The sequence below is a fragment of the Muntiacus reevesi genome, chromosome 11 (assembly GCF_963930625.1).
Source record: "Muntiacus reevesi chromosome 11, mMunRee1.1, whole genome shotgun sequence".
Lineage (NCBI taxonomy): Eukaryota > Metazoa > Chordata > Mammalia > Artiodactyla > Cervidae > Muntiacus > Muntiacus reevesi.
Window position 1 is genome coordinate 47,269,165 of NC_089259.1, and position 20,858 is coordinate 47,290,022.

Consider the following 20,858-nt stretch of genomic DNA (forward strand, 5'->3'; position numbering starts at 1 on the left):
AAGTTCCAGAAAAACATCTACTTCTGCTTTATTGACTATACAAAAGCCTTTGACTGTGTGGATCACAATAAACTGGGGAAAATTCTGAAAGAGATGGGAATAACAGACCACCTGACCTGCCTCTTGAGAAACCTATACACAGGTCAGGAAGCAACAGTTAGAACTGGACATGGACCAACAGACTGGTTCCAAATAGGAAAAGGAGTACGTCAAGGCTGTATATTGTCACCCTGCTTACTTAACTTATATGCAGAGCACATCATGAGAAACGATGGGCTGGAAGAAGCACAAGCTAGAATCAAGATTGCCAGGAGAAATATCAATAACCTCAGATATGCAGATGACACTACTCATACAGCAGAAAGTGAAGAGGAACTAAAAAGCCTCTTGATGAAAGTGAAGGAGGAGAGCTTAAAGTTCAACATTCAGAACACTAAGATCATGGCATCTGGTCCCATCACCTCATGGGAAATAGAGGGGGAAACAGTGGAAACAGTGTCAGACTTAATTTTTTGGCTCCAAAATCACTGCAGATGGTGACTGCAGCCATGGAATTAAAAGAAGCTTACTCCTTGGAAGGAAAGTTATGACCAACCTAGATAGCATATTAAAAAGCAGAGACACTACTTTGCCAACAAAGGTCCGTCTAGTCAAGGCTATGGTTTTTCCAGTGGTCATGCATGGATGTGAGAATTGGACTGTGAAGAAAGCTGAGCGCTGAAGAATGGATGCTTTTGAACTGTGGTGTTGGAGAAGACTCTTGAGAGTCCCTTGGACTGCAAGGACATCCAACCAGACCATCCTAAAGGAGATCAGTCCTGGGTGTTCATTGGAAGGACTGATGCTGAAGCTGAAACTCCAATACTTTGGCCACCTCATGTGAAGAGTCGACTCACTGGAAAAGACCCTGATGCTGGGAGGGACTGGGGGCAGGAGAAGGAGATGACAGAGGAGGAGATGGCTGACTGGCATCACCGACTCCATGGACATGAGTTTCAGTAAACTCCAGGAGTTGGTGATGGACAGGAAGGCCTGGCGTGCTGTGATTCATGGGGTCGCAAAGAGTCAGACACGACTGAGAGACTGAATTGAACTGTCCCTGAAATCAGGATTTCTGTACACCCTTCATAAGAACTCACAGCTGAAACCCAACATTGAGAGAAAAGCCCTATCTCCCTGCCAAAAATTCTATCTTGAAGAAGTATTAATAATAAAAAATGGAGCACTCCCTCTCTACTCATTCGCTCAAGAAAATGCCACTTACTGTAACATTCATAAAGTGAAAATAAAGTCCCGTTGTGCCCAAGGATTGGTAAGATTGAAATACTACATGTAAAAGCTGATCACTGGGAACGAGGAAAAAGTATACTTTAAAAGCACTTTAAAATATTTTAATTCTTATCTAAAGTATAATATTATGACAAACTCGACATCATGTCTACCTCATTTCACAGGAGGACAACCCTGACATATTTTTCTCTTTAAAGTATTCCTTAATATTTTTATGTCTGAAAGCTTTAAATTCAAGGTAGTGGTTGTTTAAGATATCGTATCTACAGTGAAAATTTGAACTTTTTGTTTGAAAACAGCACACTAAGGAAAGTGAAGTTTAAACTAGAGAGGAGAAATATATAAATAGAATGCTTGAAATGTAACAATGGCAGTGAACACACTACCTAACTGAAAAATCTTAATGTTCTTCTTCAGAACATAAGAAAAGCAGACTGAGAAAGCACCCCTGGACACTGAACACCTTTTCCTCTATAAAGGCCTGTCTACTATTAAGTTAAGGTGGGGGGGAGACAGAAAGTTTGAGAAGAAACATGATATGGATATCTGCCATTGATGCACTCAACATAAAAGAATAAGACATTATAATTTTAGATTTTTAAATAAAAGATCTATGATTGTTTTCAACTGATAAGGTGAGGGAAAGTGAGTAAAGATGATACTTTCTCCAGGCAACCAGTAGATTTAAGAAATAGGGACTTGAGGACACACTCAAATGGCTTATTTATCTGCTTCAGAAACTGTGGAAAAGTTACTCTGCATCTGGGTGTCAGACACTTACAGGTTTAGCAAAATGGCAAATCCCACACTAAAACCATGAACTAAAACATGCCTCTTCATTTATCCACGTTCCGAGACGATGGGCCCAAATTTCTTTAAATCTTCACTGTAAATCAGAAGAGGGCTCCGCTAAGATTTTTCCCCGCTTCTTGTGAAGAACCACCACTCACCTGCAGCGACATCATGTCAGGTCGGTACTGCTTGCGGAAGCCCAGGTCATACATGAGGAATTTCAACATTTCAAAGGCTTGCTCTTCACTCATGTGCAGAAGCAAGACTCCAGCCACAAAGCTGATCCCCTGACAGTAACCCACTTCTTTGTCCAGTAATGAGTAGGCTTTCAAGAGATTAAAGAGCGACAGCTGCCCTGCCCCAAGCTGTGCTGAAAAGTAAGGATGAGTAGGAAATGTTCTCCCTGCAGAAGAAAAAAGAAAAATATTTTTGAGATGCCCTGATGCTTTGGAGTCCAGAGTGAAACTGCAATTAAGCAATTTCAAGGAATAAATCAACGCTCTTTTCCAATACTGAATATCGCCTGGAGTACCTACCCCTCTAACTGAGCCTTTCTCCCTCTAGAGAGTCAAGTCCTGCCTGCCAGACCATCACCCCATCTCCATGTATATGATAGAGGAGCAAATAACTGATGCTAATAAGCACTTATTTTTAGGGTGGGGAAAAGTTCATAAACAAATCAAAGACATATTCAGGAAAGATCTCAGGGAATAGAATATAAAACTTATTCTGATTGTAAATCAAGGCTAATTCTAAGTTCACATAGAAACCACCCACTAACTGAAATCAAACCAGTCAATCCTAAAGGAAATCAACCCTGAATATCCACTGGAAGGACTGAAGCTGAAGCTCCAGTACTTTAGTCAGCTGATGCAAAGAGCTGACTCTGGAAAAGACCCTGATGCTGGGAAAGATTGAAGGCAAAAGGAGAAGGGGAAGATTGGGGATGAGATTATTTGATAGCATCCCCGACTTAATGGACATGAATTTGAGCAAAGTCCAGGAGATACAGGAAGACAAAGGAGTCTGGTGTGCCACAGTCCACGGGGTCACAAAGAGTTGAACACAATTTAGCGATGAACTACAACTGAAATCAGAATTCTACAGATGGTATCATATAATTAAAGAAGAAATCTTAGTAGTCCATAGCAGATTCCTTCCTGCTTTTCTTATGTTATGACAGACGAGGGACTATTTCAGGTTGTTTTCTTTTATAATCAGTCTATCATTCAGGAAATACCCCAGTTTTTTTTGTTTGTTTTTTTTCAAGTATTCTTGACTTTCTGTTTCTTAAACTACCTCCATGCCTGAGTCGGACACGACTGAGTGGCTGAACTGAACTGAACTGAACCATGAGCCATGCAGACCTCTTTTCTTTTCAGTATAATCCTAAAAGGCCAAGGATAGTGAAGGGCCAAGCTGATTTAAAATAAATTGCCCTCTATAATTCACTTCTGTGTACAAAATTACCAAAGAGACACTTCAGCAAGCAAGTTAGTCCTGAATCACTAAAAAGTTGGTACTAACCACTGAAACAAACCCATCTTCACCCCTAAAATTGTATACAGTGGTTTGGGACTTTCCATGTGTCATGAAAATGAAGGGAGTAATAGCTTCCTTGTGCAATGATTACTCACGACGGTTAGAACTTGTAAGAAGGCCAGATTTTTTAATGTTTCCCACCAGAATTGCTTAAAAGTGATTCGCCCCCCCACACACACACCCAGGAACTGATAAGATTATTTCTGCAGAACAAATAAAGGGGAAGACATGAGAAAATAACAAGAACATGCTGAGGAAACACAGATGACTATGAGCAAAGTCAAATAGGCAATTTTTAAAATTATCATTTTACTTTTTCACTGAAAATGCTTGCTACAGAAAACTATAAATATGTTGTCCATCCAAGACATTAATTCTGGTTCCATTTTTTTCTGACCAGGCTTTTTTTTCCCCCTGTAACATGATCTCATCATCTCCTTATCTTTTAGGATATCTTGACTAGCTCTAAATTCAACATCTCAATTTCTAGACTCATTATCCATTTCCGGTCACAGAATCACACATCTGCAGGGATTCACAGTGATTGATTGGTTCACTGTCCTCATTTAAGAGAGAGGATTGAAACTCAGAAGCAAAGTAATTTGCCTAAAACAACTGTTCAGTGGTAGCGTCAGGACAAAACCTGAAGTTTCCAGTTTCTCAGTAAAATTCTCCTTTTCAATTCTACTGGGCTCCAAAAATATTAACTTAATTGGCCTTTTCCCAACAGAAGTTGTTTGTCATCCAACCGAGCAGAGCTCAGTTTTGCCCTGTGATTTTTATATAACCTGAAATGAAGTGACCTCTCAATGTAAAGTAATTCCTTGTTTTCCCATATGGGCTGAAATAACATATCTGGCCACCTTAAATAAATCAACTTTTGGGGATATATATAAGATAATTCAAATATCAATGTCAATTTAATTCAGTAAGTTACATATTTTTAAATAATAGAATATAACATTAATTTAGAGAAAAATTAGAGACAACATAATTTTTAAAATTATTACACCATTTTTACTTTCCATAAGTTATTTGAAACTCAGCTTTTAATATGCTGCCACTGGAAAGTCACATAACAGTAGGACAGCTAATTCTTATTTCATCCTCCAAAGATGTATTCATGATTTTCCACAACCTGACCACATACTGTATTGCTTTTTAAAGCCTTATTCAAAATCTTGTTTTCAGCAATATGCCCAGGAATACGTAGCAGGCTTTGTTAAATTTTCTGGTGCCCCTTTAAACCTGCTCTAGCTTATTTCAAGACCCGTGCTGACTGAAATAATAATTGTCTATCCCAAAGAAAAGTCAGTTGTTCAGAAAACAAGAACTGAGAGCACCTGAGAACATGACCTTTATAATGATTCAAATACAAGATGACTCTTTTCAGAGTACAAGTCTGAGGATAAAGACTTCACTCCACATGCAGGCATTTAGGGTATCTTCAACCAGACATAAGGCCGATATGCCCTCAGGAAAGAACAAAGTCAGCAGCTCTGCAGACCAACAGATCATCTTTATCAACCCCAAAAACCAAATTAAAAAAAGAAAAACTCAACAAAAAGGACCTACTGTGTACTTTCATAAATTAGAATCAATATGGCAGACATACCTAAATCCACCAGGATAGCATGCTGCTGAGCTGTGAGCTGTTTTAAAAGCTCTTTATAGGATATGTCGGGAGGTTGTTGTTTATTAGGCAATCTGTGTCTCAGACGATATTGCAAAGCTAGGAACTGCCAGATTTCTCCCCGTCGACTTTTGGGAACACCTGCAATCAAAGAGATAAGAAAGCAAGCCTTGAAGACTGGAGTGAAGTTGCTAAGTCACAACTGATTAACCATAATGCTTCAAACAGGCAGCCATACCACACACACAGCCAGCCTTACATACACCTGTCCTGCCACGCTACAACCACACAGTATGCAAGCAGATTTTGACAAGTTTAATCCTCTAGCTGCTGCCTTACTAAAAAAAAAACCTTCAAATAATGAGGAAATAATGGCAATATTAACAAGAACACCAGCCACTAGTGATTGAGAACCTAATACAACATGTATTGAGGACGTGCTTTTGAGCATTGCAATTGCAGAAACTGCACCTCAACTATTCACAGGTGCTCAGAAAATAACTTAAAGAGACAGGTAGTTACTACTATCTATACTTTACAGAGGAGAAGGCACTGGCGACCCACTCCAGTACTCTTGCCTGGGAAGTCCCATGGACGGAGGAGCCTGGTGGGCTGCAGTCCGTGGGGTCGAGAAGAGTCGGACACGACTGAGCAACTTCACTGTCACTTTTCACTTTCATGCACTGGAGAAGGATACAGCAACCCACTCCAGTGTTCTTGCCTGGAGAATCCCAGGGACGGGGGAGCCTGGTGGGCTGCCATCTTTGGGGTCACACAGAGTTGGACACGACTGAGGCCACTTAGCAGCAGCAGCAGCAGCAGCAACAAATGCTAATATTCATACTCTGATTTCTAAATATCTGTCATTAAAAAGTAACTTTGTAAAAGATAATTAAATAGCATTTTTATGGTCCACAAAAAAATGAAATAAAAACGGTAAATGCAATACAAAGGGAGTGCTCCAGAACATCACTCAGCCTTTGAGAAGAAAGTAGCTAGGCTATATAAGGCTTCATTCATGTATAATGAAATAGTAACTCCAGTGTGCTTGAAAACCAAAAACAAGCAATTCAAAGTATGTTAAAACTGTTTTTTATGCTAAGGGACATGAAGTAAAGCACTGGGAGGGACATAATTCAATTCTCTTCAGGAAAGGTAATTTTACTACACTGCTTTCAGTCCAAAAAAACTAGATATGGGATAGGTTCCTGAGTGGGGTAGAGGCAGGTTTAATGGCACTAATCTTTTTGGAATGTAATGTTACAGTCTGCAGAAGCTGGAAGTATTCTTGCCCAAAAACTACACCTCAGGCTCCTGAACATGTATGCTTTGAAACTCCTATTCTTAGTTCCATTACCTTCCATTCTCTGCCATATTAAGTATACACTAAGTATTCACATCCTCAAGAAGCTTATGGTTATTTTCAGACCTTCAGTTTCTTATTTCTATTGTTACTTTTATGGAATTCCAAGTTCCTCCAGTTGATCTCCTATTTGTCTTTTAGGGATGAACCTGAATGCCAATCTTCTGCAGACACTCTCCCTAACATCTCTAGGAGTAAGACTCCCTTCTCACATACTATGTGACTCAGACTATAACATTAGCATATTGGATTAGAGTTAGTGCTACACTGTATGTCTGCCTAGTTTCCTCACTTAGACGGTGAACTCCCTGAGAATAATCAGCATATGTTCATAACTTCTCTGAATGATGAAGTCCAAGAATATACCTTGCTACTGATATATTTGTTGAATGAATGAATGATCTTACATAAGAAGTCATTTTTAGAGGGTAACTTTCATTAGCCCATTAAACGGATCACTGTTAAGGAGAGGGCTGTTATGTTAACCATCCAATAACAATTTCAAAAAGGTAATTCATTCATTCATTTATTTTTGGCTGTGTTGGGTCTTCGTTGCTGCATGCAGGCTTTCTCTAGCTGCAGCAAGAAGGCAGCTGTTTTCTCTTTGTTGCAGTGTGTCCGCTTCTCATCGTGGCTACTGCTTTTGCTGCAGGGCATTGGCTCTATAGCGTGGGCTCAGCAGCTGTGGTGGGTGGGCTTAGTTGCCCCACAGACTGTAAAACCTTCCCAGAGTAGGGGACAAATCCATGCCCCTGCACAGGCAGGCAGATTCTTAACCACTGGACCACCAGAGAAGTCTGGTCATTCACCTTAGTTAAATATTTATTGAGCATCTAACATATAGCAGAGCATAGAGCATGGCCTTGAAGAAACCTCACCGAGAGATGAAAAAAATCCATTTTCAGGAAAATTAGCCTCATTCATTCATTCAGTAAATAATATGTAAGATGCTGTCTTAGGTGCCAGAAGTGTGGGGGGTGGTGAGAAAACATTTAACAGATAAACATATAGATACAAAATTATAAACTATGATAAGCACAATTAAAGGAAAAAATTCATGAGAAAGAATAACAAAGCAAAACTAATTTATTTTGGGTTGGGGGGGAAGGCACTGTGAGGAAATGGTATTTAAACTGAGAGCTGAGGGAGAACAGGATTCTCCAGGCTGGGAGTGTAGGCAGCATTCACTTTGGCAAGAAGAATGTATGGAGGCCCTGAGAGGAGCAGAAAAAGGGGCACAAAGGAGGAATGAGAAGAAGATGTGATGGAAAGAAAGGGAGCCCGGAAATGGGGAGAAGGTAGGGAGGACAGAAGAGGGAGGGAAGGGAAGCTGGAGCATCTAATCAAGAAAGAGCCACTGAGATTTCCCTGGTGGTCCAATGTTAAGAATCCACCTGCCCATGCAGGAGACATGGGTTGGATCCCTGGTCCGGGAAGACCCCACCTGCTGAGAGGTAACTCAGTCCATGTGCCACAGCTACTGATGCCCAGTACCCTAGAGCCCACGCCCTGCAACGGGAAGCCAGAACAATGAGAAACCCACGCACTACAGTTAGAGAATAGTCCCTGCTCACCACAACTAGACAAAGCCTGTGAGCAGCAATGAAGACCCAGAGCAACCAAAAATAAATAAATAAACATTATTTTTTAAAAAGACTAGGGGTTAATATGAAAAGCAAAAAACGTAAAGCTTTTAAAAAACATAGAATATCTTTATTTAAAAAAAAAAAGAAAGAAAGAAATGGCCTGTGCCATACTGGGATGCAGATTAGTTAGCATCTTCGGAGCACAGGCTACAAGGTAAGGAAAGGTAGAAAGTGAGATAAGAAATGAAAGAAGGAGAGATCAAGGAGAGCTTTGGGCACAGTGCTAAGAAGTTTCAACTCTGTTTTATAAGAAATGGGAAGATAAGCACCTCTAAAACATCTCTGTAAGTCACACCGAAGAACAGTGTGATCTGTATCTCATTTGATTAGCCACTATTTTCTCTCCCAAGCAATGCATTCAGTGGAAATCTTTGGGATTTCCATATCTTCAAGGAAAAAGAACATGTGCCAGGTTTGTAAACACAGCATCTTACAAAATTAATCTTAATTTTAACTTAATCATGCAACAGTTTCACATTATCATAGGCTTTTAAGATTCATGATCAAGTTACACTGGGATCTTTATTTTATACCCAGCAGGCCACAGAGATTCTCATTTTAATATATTGAATCTGAGTCACAGAAACTGCAAGTAAGCAATTTACACGTTAGTTTTCTTTTTTTCTTTTCTTTTCTTTTTCTTTTTCATTTATTTGTATTAGTTGGAGGCTAATTACTTTACAATATTGTAGTGGTTTTTGTCATACATTGACATGAATCAGCCATGGATTTACATGTATTCCCCATCCCGATCCCCCCTCCTACCTCCCTCTCTACCCGATCCCACACGTTAGTTTTAAATTTAAGATGTTTAAACGTCATTTTATATGACAAAGCTGCAGTGTAATTTAAGGCTGAATAAAAGCAATGTTTCAAAAATAAATAAAAGAAAAAATAGATGGTAGGACAACTGATTGTTAGCTAATAATATAGATTTGTATAAACACATACATGTAGGTGAACATATATATATAAACAAGTACTTCTGAGCAAATAATGGGAATGAGTTAAGTTTATAAGTTCGAGGTAGTTTTATGGATATGATCAAAGATTTGTACTAATGCATATGCTCTTTCCTCAGTAAATGATAACTCTTGAGTTGAAAACAGCTGACTGAAGAGGCAGGAAATTGTAGAAAACGTGCCTGCTATCTCCTCAGGGATAGGACTGCCATTAGCACCACGTTCCTACCAACATAGTCACTAACTACAGGAGGAAACAAACTACTTTCCTTTTTTTTATAGGCAAAGACAAAGGGAAAATTATGCTTAAGCTGGACAAGTCAAAACAATCTCTGAAACTTTTCAAAAAAAGAAAAAAAAAGATGATTAAGATGATCCAGAATACCTTCTTTAAGAGAAGTATGAATATCTTCCATATCACATCTGATTTTAGCTCTGCAGTTTAACAACTTCTTATCCCAGATTGTTAAGACCTCCTTCTGACATGCACCAACTTCTTCATAATCCAATTTAACTTTTCTGGATTGCAGTTCATCTCTGCTTGCTAAGAAAGAAAGAGTTTGCATTAAGACTAATACGTTTTAAAACACAAAATTTGTAATGTTTTTTTGCCTTTGTAAAACCTCAGCATATGACTTTCAGGAATCAACCACTAACATTTTCTCAAAATGAAAATTTTTGTAAAAAATGGAGGATACTTGAAAAGTTCTCAAATTTTGAGTCATTTCCTATATTAAAAAAAAGAAAAACAGGAATAAATTCTAAGGAGGTTTTACTCTATATCTTACAGATAACAAGTCTCCTAAACATAAAAAACAAACCATGTTTTCCAGGCTAGAAATTTCAAATATTTGACAAATGTGATACATAACTACAAAAGTGACAGTTTGCATCATTGTTAATACCATTAAAATGTTAATATTTTATATCCTATATCTATGAGAAAATAATGCTTCATGCTAACCTTGATTTGAGAAATATTTGATCATGATAGCCTGATAAATTTCTATAACTATTTCCAGAGTTACCCACACTATCTTTAACCACACTGACAATAGGTTACATATTCCTGTGTCCATTTTTAATAATCTTTAAGAGGAAAGTCCATTTTACTGAAATTAACATTTTCATTTTTCAAAATACAAAATTTTCTCTTGACTTGATTGTCTAAAATCTAAGCCCAGAGGTCATTAAAAGAAATGGTTATAAAAGCAACCAGTATCTACACCTCAGCTTTATCTTGAAGAATTGATTCCAAAAGGGGAGAAGGGTGAAAAAACATGGAAGCATATTTCTTCTCTCTCATTAGGACCACATGGAACAGAAGCTCTAAATGTAATCTGTAATCACTGAAGCTCCAGGGCTCAGCCATCTTACCTCCTGCAACACAAATCTCTGTCAGGCATCCAAAGTCCTCGACAGCACAAAAACAATAGCAGAATGAGTATTACTCTTTACTCAGTGTTCGAAGCCATTTCAAAAGAATTAAACCATCTTATAATAGACTACTATTCTGGCAGGGCAGTAAAAATTACTACTTAAACGTCCACACATAATCAAAAGATAAATCAAACTACCAAAAATTCCTCCTAGATACCACTAGATGGCTTTCTAGCATAGTTTAATTTTGCTTTTCAATATCTGCCAAAGAACTGATGCTTTCGAACTCTGATGCTGAAGAAGACTCTTGAGATTCCCTTGGACAGCAAGGAGATCAAACCAGTCAATCCTAAAGGAAATCAACCCTGAACATTCATTGGAAGAACTGATGCTAAAGTTGAAGTTCCAATACTTTGGCCACCTGATGCGAACAGCCGAGTCATTGGAAAAGACCCCGATGCTGGGAAAGATTGAAGGCAGAAGGAGAAGAGGGCAACAGAGGATAGGACGGTTGGATGGCACCACCGACTCAATGGACATGAACTTGGGCAAATTCTGGGAGATAGTGAGGGACAGGGAAGCCTGGGGTACTGCAAAGAGTTGGACATGACTTGGCGACTGAACAGCAACAATTTGTTTTATATTTCTCTAGGATCATCATAGAGAAAGCTAGTAATTAACATAATCCTACATATAACTTTACTAATTATATTTTTCATAATGGATGAAGCATAATATTTCCTCAGAATTTTTTTCTCCAACCTTCTCTGGATCATTATTCATTTAAAATAATAATCACCATCATCTACACCCTGAGGATAAAGTGCTAAGTAAGAACAGTTAATATCTGCCCTGGTTAACCAGGCAAGAACAAGGAACTATGAAAAAATGCTTATCCATTGACTAGCATTTGTAATGTGTTAAGCTATTTATTTTTATCTTTGTTACTTAAGTACAGAAATAAAAACAGAATTGACAAAGGTTTCTGATCATATATTCTAAATGTCACCTCTTTTCTTATTCTGTCAATTTATACAGCCATATATAATACACAGAATATGCAGTCATTTATAGTAAAATATTCCATTTCTTTATATTAACATATATATTTGAGAAATACTATATGATGTACTGGGAAAAAGCCTAAAAACTGTGGTAAATAAACTGGAATTTTTGTACTTGTTTGCCAGTATAACTTAGGTTAATTTTCTTAGTGTCCCCAAGCTAGTCACTAACTCAGCTGCAGAATGACGAGGGGAGCTAAATAATCTCTAAGACCATTTCCAGTTCAAACAGTCTATGATTCTAAAATTAGCCATTAATATTTAATATAATACTCTACAGCACATACTCCTGTTAATGAAATCCAATTTCATGCTTTAAATGTTTTAAGAAAATGACAACCATCTTTTTTCAACCTCTTCTTCTGTTTATGAGTTAGTTCAAGATATAATCAACTACAAAAAACATAAATTCAATTCCTTTCAAAATCTATGGAAACTTGAGTGGGCATATCATTTATCACATCAAACTTTTAAAATCTATGTTAATAACAATTAATTGCTTTTTTAATTTGAAAGAAAAGAAGATTTGTTTCCTACAGATATTTAAAAATCTTACAAACTTTTCATTCTGCTAAGAATATAGTGTTAAGCAAAAATAAATTGTGCCCTAGCAAACTAAAAAGTAAAAACTTTAGTTGAACAATAGATATAGTAAGAGGAATCTTTAGATGGTGAATACAGAAATGTGAATACCTGTCTATACTAAAAGAAGCTTTGTTGAAAAACAACATAATAAAAGCAAGTCAGAGAAAAATCTAGATATTTTCCAATAATCTTAAAAGTCAAAGGCCCACATAAGCTAAACCATTCATTTTATAAATGTGAAAAAAAGGCCCTTTATATTAAGTGATTTGCTCAAGATAAGGGCTTTAGTACCTTTTTCAGATTTTGGTACTGTCTACACACCTCCCTGTGTGTGATTCTATCAGTACTGGGGTAAATGACATCATTATTTCAGAGTCTGGAAAACACATTCTAAAGCATTTGGTATTCATAAGTTTAATAGTCAAGCAAACTGTTCAATTAAAATTTTAATGACTTCAATATGATTTTTAAATAGAAAATTTATAAAATAGTAATAAAACATAGCACTTTGATTTGTTAATAGGTAATTAGTTGAATTGGATACAATATAATTTATTTGAAGTAGGAATATTTCTCATATTATGAATAACATTGGCCTGAAGTTTGAAAATCATATTTGAAGAGAACATACTTTTTCATGTTTAAGTCTTTTTAAAATTACACACAAAGAAGTTAAACTTTCAGTCATATTAAAGCCACTGACTTCATATTATATACATTCTATTACCTTCTATTATTCTATCACCCAAATATACTCAAAAGACATCTGATGTTTTAAATCTGTCAAACAGAAATACAAATTTCTTAGGCTAACCTTTCCCCTGTCATAACCACTTCACGAACTAGAAACAATTTTCATCAGTAGCTATTCTAGTAAAAGTGTGTATACAGTTGGAGAATGAGTGTGGGGGAGAGTATTAACAAACTACACCTTTAAATTACAGTATCATGTCACGCCCTCTAGCCCCGTTTGAATAGCTAACCTTCAAGTTTCTGGTTTTCTTTTTCCATTCGAAGCAACAGGATCTGCTGGTGTATAGCTTTTCTCCACAAACACCTCAGTTCCTCCGACTTGTTTCTCTCGTCACCCTTTTCTGGGTCCTCCTCATCAGACATGAATATCATCAGCGGTTCCTCCTCCATGGTTGGAGCAAGAGGGGACAGAGGCAGCAGCTCACTCCTGTCCAGGCCATCTGCAGAGAAGAAAACAGTGAGAGGCATTCCAAAGTCGTAACCCAGACCACACAAGTTCTCTCTGGACTTGACGCTTTCTCCTCCTGTGTTCCACCTTTAAATCTGTACACAAAGCTGCCCTCCCAGCAAACTGTCAGTTTCTGGAACTAATGATTTGAGTCAATTCACTAGACTGAATTCCCCTTTCAGATTTCCCTCTCTGGTGAAATGAAAGCATCTATGATGTCACTACTTCTTCTTTCCGCACAAAATGACCTATAAGATAGGTGCTCCAAAATGACCTGGCCTTTCCCCAGGGCTCAACACTTCCGCAATTGACTACATCTACGTATATTCTCTGAGTGTGCAAAACAAAACAAAACAAAAAATAACTGAGTGACTCTGGGCACAGCCTGGCTCAGAACTCTGCACACTCCTGAAACGAGGGACTCAGTCATGTCCAACTCTTTGTAACCTGTAGCCCTCCAGGCTCCTCCGTCCATGAGATTTTCCAGGCAAGGATACTGAAGTGGGTTGCTACTCCCTTCTCCAGGGGATCATCCTGACCCAGGGACTGAACCCATGTCTCCTGCTTTGGAAGGTGGATTCTTTATCACTGAGCCACTCAGGAAGTCCCTGCAACACTATTACCCAATTTCCGGAGTTCATTCTCACCCTCCATTCCAGGCCATCTTTTGCACTGTTACCAATTTATTTTCCTATTAACAAGCATGATTCTGTGTCTTAAAACATTTCAATGATTGCATATATCCCAAAGTCCAAACTCCTGGGAATAGCACATTGATTGCTTCAGACTTTGGCCTCAATCTTTCCAACCTCTTGTCTCCATCCTCCATCCTCTGCTCTCATGATGCTGATTTCCTCATGACTTCCTGACCCACAAAGTCCTCTGCAATGACTCTAGAGCTTTTCTGGTCCCTCTTTTCCAAAGATGCTTCTCCCAGCAATGAGTTTAAATAAAATACTTAAATTTATTGAAAAACATTCTCTGACCACCCCAGCAGAGTTAATTTTTCCTCCTGAAATGTTGTTTTCTTGGGTTGTTTTCTTTATTAATTGACCTCTTCCCTACTTTTATTATTTACTTCCTTAATAATTTTTAAAAAATCTTACTGTATGAATTTAAAACTTAGTACATTTGAATTTTGCTTTCTTGATTTTGCACTGCCCTCTAAATACCACTCAATTTTGACACATAGGGTTCCAATCATATTTTCTTCCTTCTAGTTTCTAGGAAAAAAAGTTTTCAGTTTCTAAACACATGAAATTTTTTAGTTATCCTCTAATTCTTCCTCTTCTTTTCCTCCTTTCCTTCCTTTCTTCCTTCTGCAGTGTGATTAGAGAATATAGTATGAATAATCAAGATTATCTGGAATTCACTTTAAAATCTTACAGCCAAGTACATAAATAATTTTTACAACTATTCCATGTGTGCTGAAAATGAATAAATTTTCTCTATAGATGACAAGGTTCTATTCAAATATCCGATCAAGCTTGTTCAGTTGTGTTTCTCAAATATTATCTATATTTAATTTCTCTAGATTTAAAGAGAGGAGTATGTTAAAACGTCCCATGAAAGTTATTTATTCATTTCTCTCTCAAATTCTCTTTAGTATTATTTTAGTGTTCTCATCATTGTTAAATCTTTCTGTTCCTTGTTACACTTACTCTACCCCCTCGTATATTTTGCTTTAACTTCTTATAGGTCTAATATGGAAAGAGAGCTGCAGGGGCTCTCTGCTGGCTGCTGGCTGCCGAGCGTACCTACATCCACTTCCTTATCATTCTATGTGACTTTGTTTTATGTGTGACTCGTAAAACAATGCTGCTTTTCCAAAAATAAAAAGATCTCCGACTTCTTTTTCTATCACTACACTAGTTCCCTCTGCCTGATGAAGGAGGCCCCCAGACAGGTTTTGGAAATACCTTCCTTCCTTCCTTCATTCATTCAACAGCGTTCACTATGTCTAACAAGTTCTAATGATACCTGACCATCTCGATATCCACTATCTGGGATGTAAAAAAGAGACGTTACTTCTCTACTGTAATCACTTAACTCTCTGTACAAAAAGCATCGCCGTCCATTCCCAAGTAGTGGGGGTAAGGGACTGGTGAACGAACCCTGCTGCATCGCGGAGGGGGATTTGCTCATGGGCGAGGCGACCCTGAGGAAGATGCGCTGCCGCCAGGAAACTCGGCGAGGAGTCACAGGCGTTCCTCCGGCATTCAGGGACTCGTTGCTGCAGGTGGACGAGGTCCTTTTTCTCCCCTCTCCATCGCTGTGGAAAGCACAGAAATAGATAACTTGTAAAGGAAACTGGGTGGTGATCTTTCCTAACAAAACGGTAGCGCAAGCCATTCACAAGGTCTACCAGGAGCAAGCACAAGCCACAGGCAACATGGAGCGATGCATCGCGAGGCACACGGATCACCAGGCCCCGACATCCCGGGACGGGTGCAGTCCAGGCACAGCCCACCTATCCGAAGCTCGCCTGTTTCTACTCTTTCCATAGGAGCCAACCTCTCCAAGTTCTATCCTGAGCAATAGAAGCCCTTACACAGAGGAGCAAAGGCTGCTTAGCTAATGACCTCAACACTTGATAAAAGAATTTTAATTAGTAGTATATTCTAAACATTGTACATACTTTATTAAAAGATCATAAAGAGCTTTTCTTATAGCTTTTATAGAATGGACTGATAAGATAACTTCTAGTTGCCTGTAACTGTTACAATCCATCTAGAAAGTGTTAACCACCAATAGTTGGATCATGATGGAAAGTAACCTGAACAAAGACAGGACAGTCAATCTTGGGATTACTGTTAAGTGATATATTAAAGAAAAAAGTGTGGCCAAATCAACTGGATAGATTGCATTTTAAAATACTAAACAGATTTCTTTAGAGCAGGACTTCTTAGAGACCTTCTTAGGAGAAGGAAATGGCAACCCACTCCTGTACTCTTGCCTAGAAGATTCCATGGATGGAGGAGCCTGGCAGGCTACAGTCCACCGGGTCACAAAGAGTCAGACACGACTGAGCAACTTCACTTCACAGGTATGCCCTGTGACTCTCCAAAGGCAAATGGTATACAGAAATTCCCTAACTTGCTTAAATTATTTGACCGTAGAATCACCTTCCTTAACTTTCCTGAGGGGGCGAGGTGAAGCAGGCAGTTGGGGATGTCACATCTTTCTACCTTAATGCTTTGTAATATGAATATACAGTAATGCTGGTCTGCTCTAAGAAGTTCATTTTCTAGAAAAGAGTACTCTAAATTCTGCTGGGGCTATCTGCAGGAAAAGGTCATTTTTTTTTAAAGGTCATTATGACTCAAACTTAACTTTTGAGGCCAATTATGTTAGCAGCTGAAACACCATGCAATAACTGTTGCCACTCATGGTGGTGGGAATATTTTGCTCTTTTACATTTTAAAGTCTCCGAGCTTCCTGAGAATGATGAACAATATTTGCATGTGGTGATCCCTACAAGTGAAGGTGTGAGATTTCTGACGAAACCAAGCAGTGTTAGTAGTTAGGGCAGAAATAAAACTCAGCTAGAAAAGCCATCACCTCACTCACATACTCAGAGGAACAAACTCCCTAAGTCTGAGACAATCAGAATTCAGAAGAGCCAGTCAGCCTTGTCTGTCGTGTTTGTATTTACTTTGCATATCCATACTCACAGTTATCAGGTCATTCAGTTGTTCCTAATCTTGATTTATCTTTCTAGATTAGGTAAATTAAGGTTAGGAAAAAGACATACTTTTGAGCTAGTTCACAGACAGCAAGTGACACGCTGTACCATGATACTTCAGGAAGTAGCTGGTGCACATCCCGGTAGAGTCAAGCCCATTTTGTTACATATCCTGGATAATGTCATAACCTTAATATGTGTCCACAGTTCACCACTCTCTGTAATACTGACTGAATATGTCCACCTTTACTTCCCCTTTGGAAAGTCTTAATTCAATATTTTCCTTTTGGGAACTATATAATTCATTCTATATATAATAGCTATATCCTAAGAAACACTCTTAATGTACCCTGTATCTTCATTTGTATAACCCTATTTGTATAACGGTTTGGCAGTTGTATGCTAAATGCCCAACTCAAGGATGTATCTCTAGCTCCTAGTATAGCAACTGGCAATTAATGGTAAGCACTCAATAAAAGGGGTTTCCCTGGTGGCTCAGTGGTAAAGACCCGACTGCCAATGCAAGAGACGCGGGTTCAATCTCTGGGGCAGGAAGACTCCCTGGAGAAGGAAATGGCAATCCACTCCTGTATTCTTGCCTGGTAAATTTCATGGATGGAGGAGCCTGGAGTGCTACGGTCCATGAGGTCACAAAGAATTGGACACGACTTAGCAACTGAACAACAAACTCAACAAATATCTGTGGGATACATTGATATTGCTGTTGCTGTTCAGTAGCTCAGCAGTCTCCAACTCTTTGTGACCCCATGGACTGGACTTCACTATCTCCCAGAGTTTAATCAAACTCATGTTCATTGAATCAGTGATGCCATCCAACCATCTCATCTTCTGTCGTCCCCTTCTCCTCCTGCCCTCAATCTTTTCCAGCATCAGGGTCTTTTCCAGTGAGTCAGCTCTTCACATCAGGTGGCCAAATTATTGGAGATTGATACTGTAAAACCATAAAAACATGAACTCAGAAGGTTAAGTAAAATGGACAAAAAATATTGGCTTGGCTTGTCAGGAATAAATTCCTTGACAGCTCAGGAATAAATAAAAGATCTACCTTCTTAAAACCTTTCGTTGATAGTCATGATTTTCAAGTTTTTCTGGCAAAAAGTTCTAATAGCTTCATTTTCCAAAAGCACAGACTAAGGTGTCAATGGTAGGTACTAACAATGACAATACATAATAAACAACATAAGGCATCTTTTTTTCCAGATAGTAACACATTGACATAAGAGTACCCAATTTATAAGTTAATCCTAGGAAGCTAAGTGACTTATGTGAAAGCAACAATTTCAATGCCTCACAGGGTAAGTTTTCAATAAATAGTAGTTTCTTTTAATTCAGTATATCTAACAACAAAATTACAATAAACCAAAGCAAAGGGATTCTGAAACTTCTGTATTTTAATGCTGGAATTAAAAAGATCTTTTCAAATTCAGTGTTAATAACATAGCAAGTGTCTGGGTAGTACTAAAAGTACAATTGAGAAGAACCCATGTCATTTTCATTATTTCCTGTAAAATATACAATTTGGGGGGAATAGGTTATAAAACTGGTGCATAATGTACCCTTATATCAGCTCGCTGTTACAAATTTAAAAATTTCATAACATCTAAAGCTTAAAATTCTGTAATGCAAACAAACTGCCAAAAAGACACATTTTGCTCATTTGTCTGGAATTTAATAAGCCAAAAATTAACCGTCAAAATATAAGATAATGTTATACGAAAAGGAAGAACTTACATAACAGACCATTGACCCTTTATCATGTGCTAGAAAACGACATCCTGAAAAAGCAGTTTGGCGGCCGAGATAAGGCAAAAATTGCCGTGCTTCATCTACCAAGAAAAACGTGTATCCAGAAGTCCAGGTCCAGAAAAAGGTTTCAACAGGCAGTGCGTATGTGCAACTTACGGCAGTTTACTTTTTGATTCAGATTTAATCAGCAACCTAACCTTCCTATGGCAGTAATTTTAAGAATCAAAACCGTGTGCATCTGGGAGGGGGGATCAGGATGGGGAATACATGTAACTCTATGGCTGATTCATATCAATGTATGACAAAACCCACTGAAATGTTGTGAAGTAATTAGCCTCCAACTAAAAAAAATAAATAAAATAAAAGAAAAATAAATTAAAAAAATAAAAATAAAAATAAAATCAAGGATGAAACATTAAAAAAAAAAAAAAACGTGTGCATCAAAGTTCTTAATCTCCCTATGGTTGATTCTTGTTGATATATGACAGAAAACCACAAAATTCTGTAAAGCAATTATCCTTCAATTAAAAAACGCAAAACAATTATGAAACTCATAGAAGAAAATATATGAGTAAATCGTCAAGATTTTGAGTTAGATTAAAGCTCCTTAAATATGTCACCAAAACCACAGGTGAAAAGAAAATATTTTTTTAAAAAATTCTTTATCTCACTTTGGAAGCTTCACTGGGCTGAGGGGGTAAGTTTTTGTTTGAAGTTTTTAATTTTTGTTTGTTTTTTGCTACAAAATTAGTTTTCACTTCAATTTCTCCTTTAAGTAATCCTAAGCAATGTCCACCTTTGGAGTAAAATTAAAAACAAAACAACATGTGGTATTTTTTTTATAGTAATAATAAAGCTAACACAAATAGACATACCATATGCCAGGCACTGTTCAAGACATTTCATAAGTATGAACTCATTTCAACCCCACAGCAACTTTATGGGGTAGATGGTATTATAATTCCTATTTTTAGTGAGAAAACTGAGGCAGAAAGAAGCTAAATCATTTACCCACAGTCTCAGGGATATAGTGGGGGAGTCAGGATTCAAACCCAGGCAATCCAGAATCCAGACACTTAGGCTCTGTAGTTTATTATGCCAAGGTGAATACCCTTTGCATTAGTTCAGACAAAGCCCTATTGGTTCATAAAAATAAAGCTGCCAGGACTCCCAGGTTCCCCTGTATTTCTAGGGTAAAAAATCAGTCTGTAATTAGCATTAAGTCTTTAGGACAGTACTTCCCTTTCCTTTTTTTTTAAATGGAATAATGTCATTTTACATTAATATAGAGTATTATATTATATTATGTGTTCATTTATGTAAATGTCTCACTTCATTTTCTTTTGAAACCATTGGATTTCAAAATGTAAACACTTTTTTTATTTTTAAATAGGAGGATCAAATAGAAACACATTAATATGTATACCAACATATATTGGAGAAGGAAATGGCAACCTACTCCAGTATTCTTGCCTGGGAAATCCCATAGACAGAGGATCCTGGCAGGTCCATGGGGTCACAAAAGAGTCAGACACAACTAATCCACTAAACAATAACAACAAAAAGAAAACCATTTAACAGAAATCTGAAAAGCCTTTCTCTTTGTAAATGCCTCAAGAAAGGCTGCATGGAATAACAGTGTTGCAATTTGAGAGTTTTTCCCACAAGGCCCATAGTACGATTTAATTCATAATTACTTTAGGTGGACTAACAGCTTATGTAAACCCTGGTTTCAACTGGGTACCCATCTATCATCCTATGGAATATTTTCACTAATTAAATAAAACAGAATGAGCTAATTGAGTGGAAATCAATTAAGCTGAATCAAATGAGATAGATTCATCAATGTGTAAAACAAAAAAAGAACAAGAACAAAGAATTTTATTTCCTAAACTATATACTGAATGAAAAAAGTTTTTTTAATTAAGTTCTTTGCATTAGAATTTAA

At 37.7% G+C, this 20,858-nt stretch overlaps 1 protein-coding gene across 2 annotated transcripts in view; it reads right to left on the reverse strand.

Moving 5' to 3' along the window:
• TBC1D4 (TBC1 domain family member 4) overlaps window positions 1-20,858 on the reverse strand; it is a 203,388-nt gene that overhangs the window by 17,039 nt on the left and 165,491 nt on the right. For both annotated transcript variants that reach the window (XM_065901626.1, XM_065901627.1), the window contains 5 exons: window positions 15,573-15,730; window positions 13,241-13,450; window positions 9,614-9,772; window positions 5,240-5,398; window positions 2,241-2,485 (listed from right to left, as the gene is read on the reverse strand). In XM_065901626.1, coding sequence (XP_065757698.1) covers window positions 2,241-2,485; window positions 5,240-5,398; window positions 9,614-9,772; window positions 13,241-13,450; window positions 15,573-15,730 — 931 coding nt within the window. The remainder of the gene's footprint in view (window positions 1-2,240; window positions 2,486-5,239; window positions 5,399-9,613; window positions 9,773-13,240; window positions 13,451-15,572; window positions 15,731-20,858) is intronic.